The 5367-nt window shown below is 53.6% G+C and overlaps 1 protein-coding gene across 1 annotated transcript in view; it reads left to right on the top strand.

The window, feature by feature from the left end:
• DICSQDRAFT_128728 (uncharacterized protein) overlaps positions 1 to 2735 on the top strand; it is a gene marked incomplete at both ends in the record, with an annotated part of 3957 nt that extends 1222 nt beyond the window's left edge. The window contains 8 exons of the mRNA XM_007368489.1: positions 522 to 891; positions 1066 to 1245; positions 1302 to 1428; positions 1474 to 1709; positions 1762 to 1963; positions 2013 to 2150; positions 2199 to 2389; positions 2444 to 2735. Of these exons, the coding sequence (XP_007368551.1) occupies positions 522 to 891; positions 1066 to 1245; positions 1302 to 1428; positions 1474 to 1709; positions 1762 to 1963; positions 2013 to 2150; positions 2199 to 2389; positions 2444 to 2735 (1736 nt within the window). The remainder of the gene's footprint in view (positions 1 to 521; positions 892 to 1065; positions 1246 to 1301; positions 1429 to 1473; positions 1710 to 1761; positions 1964 to 2012; positions 2151 to 2198; positions 2390 to 2443) is intronic.
• Between the last annotated feature and the right edge of the window lie 2632 nt (positions 2736 to 5367).

Below are 5367 nucleotides of genomic sequence, written 5' to 3'. Positions count from 1 at the left end.
ATACGGGAAACCAGGTTCGTCATCGGTGCTCCCAGGCGGCGCCGTCTTGCTAGTGCATGGAGGTAGTCAGGGGGGTGAGGGAATAGCGAGTGCGGGAGGAAGCTGCACGCTCACAATATTATTTGTCCGGTAGAAGAGTCGAAAAATGCTTCAGTCCGAATAGTTTCTACCGCTGACGGAGTTGAAGTATTTGATACTTCCAACCTCTGTTGTCTCCAGCTCACATTATCTGACACCTTCCGCTCACTCTCCCCTCGAAAAATGCTCCTTCAATTCTATACAATTTCTACCTAGGCATACACAATTAGTCGGGCCATCCATAGCTGCTGGTCCCAATCAACGTGATTAGTGCGACCCCACAAGCGCTCGGTCGCCTAGATCACGCGTTGACCTTTGACCAACTGTCATGACCAGTCAAGCTAGTCAAAATCGGTCATGGCTTCGGTCATGACCGCGGTCAAAACAACGCTGGTTGGTCTTTCATACAACCTCTTCCTCACCCCCTTCTGAACACCCCTCAGCTACGTCTACACAACCTGGGCGGTCCTCGAACCCTGGCCCAACCTCAACTCGTTTGTCTGCGGCTCGCCGTGTGGACGACCTCACCCAGCAAGACATTGACGAGGACGCCCAGGAACCCCAGGAGGGCGACCGCTCTCACAAGGACAACCCTCGCGACTGGCACGCTGCCCTCAGATTCGTTGATGACGATGAGTCCGAGCCTGAGGAGGAAGAGGACGAAGAGGATACCCAAGAAGACACAGGTGAACTCGAAGAAGACGAGGACAGCGAAGACGACCTCCTCGATGGCGAGCTCGACGACAGCAACGAAGTCTCTTCGCCTGAATTGGCCCAATTCCTCGCCTTCCTCAAGCTCAAGCGGAAGGATAGGTCCGTGTTTCCTTCCTCCGCTCGCACGCTTCTCGCGTCTTTTTTGCTGTTCTATCATTGTCCGTCAGAGGCGCATACATCGTCGTGCGCGTTTGGGTCCAACAAGCCCTCCGTCAACCCCTTCACCATGGGCCAATTCTCTACCCTGGATCCTCACTGACGCTCGACTCACAGGGTTAACTCCAAGGGAGGCCGCCTTGTTCAACACTTCACCAAGTGGGGTCGGCACTGTCATCGATTGATCGGTGCATACACCGACGTCGCCAAGGTGATCATCTGCGGGCTGTCGATCCTCAAGGCTAGACCTAAGAACCCCGAGGACTACGACGCGTGTTACAAGGCTATGCCCAATATGTACGTTCCGACGTGATCGTACTACCGCTGTTGACACATCTCCGAATGCTTTTCAGGAGCGCAGCAACGGCCCAATTCTACATGAAGAAGTTCTTCTATATGTGCGGCAAGATACCCAAGCTCACCATAGTGTCCTCCAACCTCCTTTCACGCGCCGTTTATGTGTTCGCGTTCGCCAAATTTGTATGTATTGTTGCATGTCTATCACTGTCGCTCACCATCCTACAGATGAGAGTGCAAGCATCTGCAGGCCGATCTACTGACATTGGAACTCTGCGCCGCTCCCTCACGTCCTACCTTCCAACTGTTGTGTATGCGAGTGGTCATAGCATCCTCCCACTTAGCAGGGCTCAATACAACACTCTCAAGACGCGCAATGCTGGCTATTACTCGCCTAGCACTGCACGTCTGATAATCCCCATCGACGAGCGGGACGACTTCGACGCCGCTGACGATCTCGCAGCGTACGTCAATAGTATATACCCCGCGTACAGTCACTAATTGTTCCATCGACAGGTACTGCAAACGTAAGGCCACCCAACACAAGAACTACATGCAAGGCACCTCTCAGCAGGCAAAGAACTCCCGAGCGAAGCGCACCAGTGTGGTGTCCTTCAAGGACGACGAGTCGCTCCCCAGCTTCCTATACCCGACATATCAAAAATACGATCCCGCCAACCCGCAAGCCGCAATTTTCAAGGGCGACTTCTTCCTAGACGTAAGCCTCATTCTTTCTCGCTGCGATATCTACTGACGAAATCGGCTAGATGATACGTCATCTATGGAAGGGACCTTCCGCGGTCGGGCGTGACCTCGGGGAGCCGGGCTTGGGGCGCGCCTGCCTGGCCAACATCTATGGCGTCACCAAGATGACGCCAGACTACATCGCGTACACGGCGTCGATCGTAAGTGACCATCCTCTGCTATGTACAATTCTAATCTTCTTACCGTAGATACGTTTTTTGCTGCTCACGGACGCGCGCTGGAGCGGTGATGACAAGCAGCGTTCAGGCCATCGCTTCCACGTCACTCTCCACGAGCTTTTGTTGGGGGAATATGAAGCTTGGGAAGAGGACGTGGAGAGTGGCCAGCTCGCGTGCGGCGTCGACAAGAATGTCGACAACATCATCTCGTACTTCAACAAGTAAGTGAACGGCTCTTGGTGCATTTGTAAGCTAATGGCCTCACTCAACTGCAGATGCCTCTTGGGCTCAGAGTATGGTCATCCCGACGAGCAAAACCCCATCTTTTGGGATGTCGGGTACACGGACGATGGCAAGGACACTCTTCGCGTACGGATCCTCAACGCGCGCAAAGCTGAACTAGAGGCGCTTCGCGACGACGCCCTGAAGGCCAAGCTCAACATGTCTGCCAATCCGCGCGAGGCCTCACAGTCTCGATCCCCTTCGGTGACGATGTTCGATGGTCCACCTGCGTCTTCCCCTCCCACTTCACCTCCGCCGTCGTCTCCTCCCTCTGCGCTTCCTTGAGCGACGTGGCGGCCAACGCCGCGTAGGTAAGTGTCGTTAGCTATCATTTTGTCTTCTTGCGGGCGGGGGGATTTCTTGGCGCCGCGTGTTAGTGTCTTTGCTCCTATCTTGATGTGCTCTGCTCTTTGTGCTCTGATCATCGCATGTGTACCAGTCTCGTACTAAATAAATCATCCTCCCGCTTATGTCGTCTAGGTTGATGCCCAAGGTGGGAATCGAATTGAAAATCAATCAATGTACGTAAGTGATCATTCATAGGCAATTTTGTTCCATTCTTGCAGCTCCACACAACGTTGACGGTTTAAAGCAATCGCCACGGTACCTCCGGTCATTCGCCAGATCTGGCCGTGACGCGCGCCGCAATCTGGCTTTGGCCTGCACGCTCAATCAAAGGAAGCGCATGCGCTCCTTTTTGGGACGGCGCTCGATTCGCAACCTCGCCTCATATGACCATCTAACAAATGTGGTGCAATGTTCGCATTATCGCGGTGACATTGCATCGTATCTTCTGACATGGCGTAACCAGGTCGTTTCCTAGCTAAGATTGCCTTACCTAACCAGGCTGCATGGTAGCCGGCAATATAATTGGGTCTGCGCACACTATTTCCACCTTTGCCTAGGTGTGTATTGTCCGACATTACATTTACATTTTTGCTGATGGACGTCTCACCTTGTACACAAGCTCTCGACCACCAGACGCACGTTGTTAGCTGCGGCAGACTTCAACGTACCTTCCTGACGTTGTAAAGGAGTGTGTGCGTCAAACTGGCTGTCGGGCAAGCAGGACAAGAGGAGGGGACGGAGAGAAAGACAGCAGGCACCCGTGCAAGCAGCAAGTCCACCACGATGACGTCATTGTGTGTTAAGGGCAGGTTCCCACTGCCAGAGAACAGACTTCGCGTCTCTGGCCCCTGTAGTACTGTACATGTTGGTGATAGAACTGTTCCCTGAGCCGGAATTGCGGGACAATTCCCCATACAGAGCAAAAGTGTCGTGTTGAGGGCACTAGTGTGAACGCGCTGCAATTATGCCGGCTTCCTATGTCTTCGTACAGATCGTACCATGCTTCTACTCCGGCTAGCGATGCTTTGTGCATCAGAAATGTGATCTCGTCCCGGAGTACCTCAGCTTCACCAGCTTGAATGAGCAGGGGAGGCAAACCCTTGAAGTCGCCAAACAATAGGCTTGCTGATGCCTGGCTTAGCGGCATGACGAAGGGAAAGCCCCTAGAGCAAGCAGCCTAGATCTTCTTGCACAGCGAGGAGAAGTCACACGGTCCTAGAGACAGACTCAAGCTAGCTTGTACATAACAGAGCCACAGCTAGAGACAATCGTAGACGTCATGTCCTTAGAGAGATGCCCGTCCGATCTCGCAACGTTAGAGCTAAATCAGACACGTCAAATGGGCGCTCAAATACGCCCGTCCGACCGAAATCGACACGGCACGAGTATTGACAGCTGAACACCATCTCGCACGCCCCAAATCGATTGAAACCATGCACGTTCTCACTGGGACTCAGCGCTGGGCCAGAAATGGCTGCGATACAAACTCAACATAGTGCAGATGTTGCATGCTGTCGTTACAACATCAGTGAAGATCATTGGTGCAGAGTCCAGTGTCGTGCATTGGTTCACTTGAAAGTATATGAGATGACGAACACGGTGTAGATTGGCAGGGACGCTCGGCGCCGCTTGTGACCCCCCTTCATGTAACCGTCGCGGTACAATTGGCGACAACCTCTGCGGTGTTATTCCGTGCTGGTTTCACGGCAATACCGTCGAAAAACCCCCCTTTGCTCATTCTGAGTGGTCTTATGTGAGAATGGCTATCATAAGATATCAAAATCGAATTACTCTAAACGTGTCCTGTTGCACACTGACCTCGCGTCTGTTGGCGTGCAAGCGCCGACGAAGTCTCGAGAACGTTGGGTTTCGTACCTGAGCGCCTGCGCCCACATGGCGAGCTTATCGCCCGCCACCATCAGTCGCGGGCGCTCCCCGTCGCTCACTTATACCGACGTTTGTGTCGACCAGTGCCTCAGTCTTTTCCCCACTGAGGCACTGGTGAGTGTCGCGGCAACTAGGCGCGTGGACTCGGGTCGACGTTCGGCGACGACCCCGTAGGTGAGCGGCAAGGAGCCGAAAGGGAAAAGAGAGAGGGAGAGGGATAAACGTGACAGAAAACTCGACGAGGGCAGAGCGGAGGTCGGCACGAAGGCACGAGACCTACGAAAGCTAGTCTTCACGCAGACAGCGACAGACTAGTCCCAATGACCAAGTTATACATTAGCAATCGAAGAGAGATACAACGCTATGGTCACTCACCTAGTCCCAATGACCAAGAGGTCGAGATGGGGACTAGGGAGCGCCTAGGGGGGTCCTTATATATACTAGAGGGGCTGCTTAGCAACCAAGGACAAGGCGCGAGAGCGAGGCAGTGAAGATGACAAAGGGAGAACAAAGGGCGAGAAAGAAAAGGCAAGGGCATGGCGATCACGGGAACGTAGCATGCGGTTGTGGGAACGTATCTACAGTGTCCAAACTGGGATGAGCTAGGAAAGGAAACGGTCCGGAAATGGAAGGTGGGCGTCAAAGGGAAGGGAATGGGCGGCAAAAAGGGGCGTCTGTCCAA

The sequence above is a fragment of the Dichomitus squalens genome (assembly GCF_000275845.1).
Source record: "Dichomitus squalens LYAD-421 SS1 unplaced genomic scaffold DICSQscaffold_36, whole genome shotgun sequence".
Taxonomy (NCBI): domain Eukaryota; kingdom Fungi; phylum Basidiomycota; class Agaricomycetes; order Polyporales; family Polyporaceae; genus Dichomitus; species Dichomitus squalens.
The sequence above is the reverse complement of the archived record's forward strand: the minus strand, read 5'-3'. Positions and strand labels throughout refer to the sequence as shown.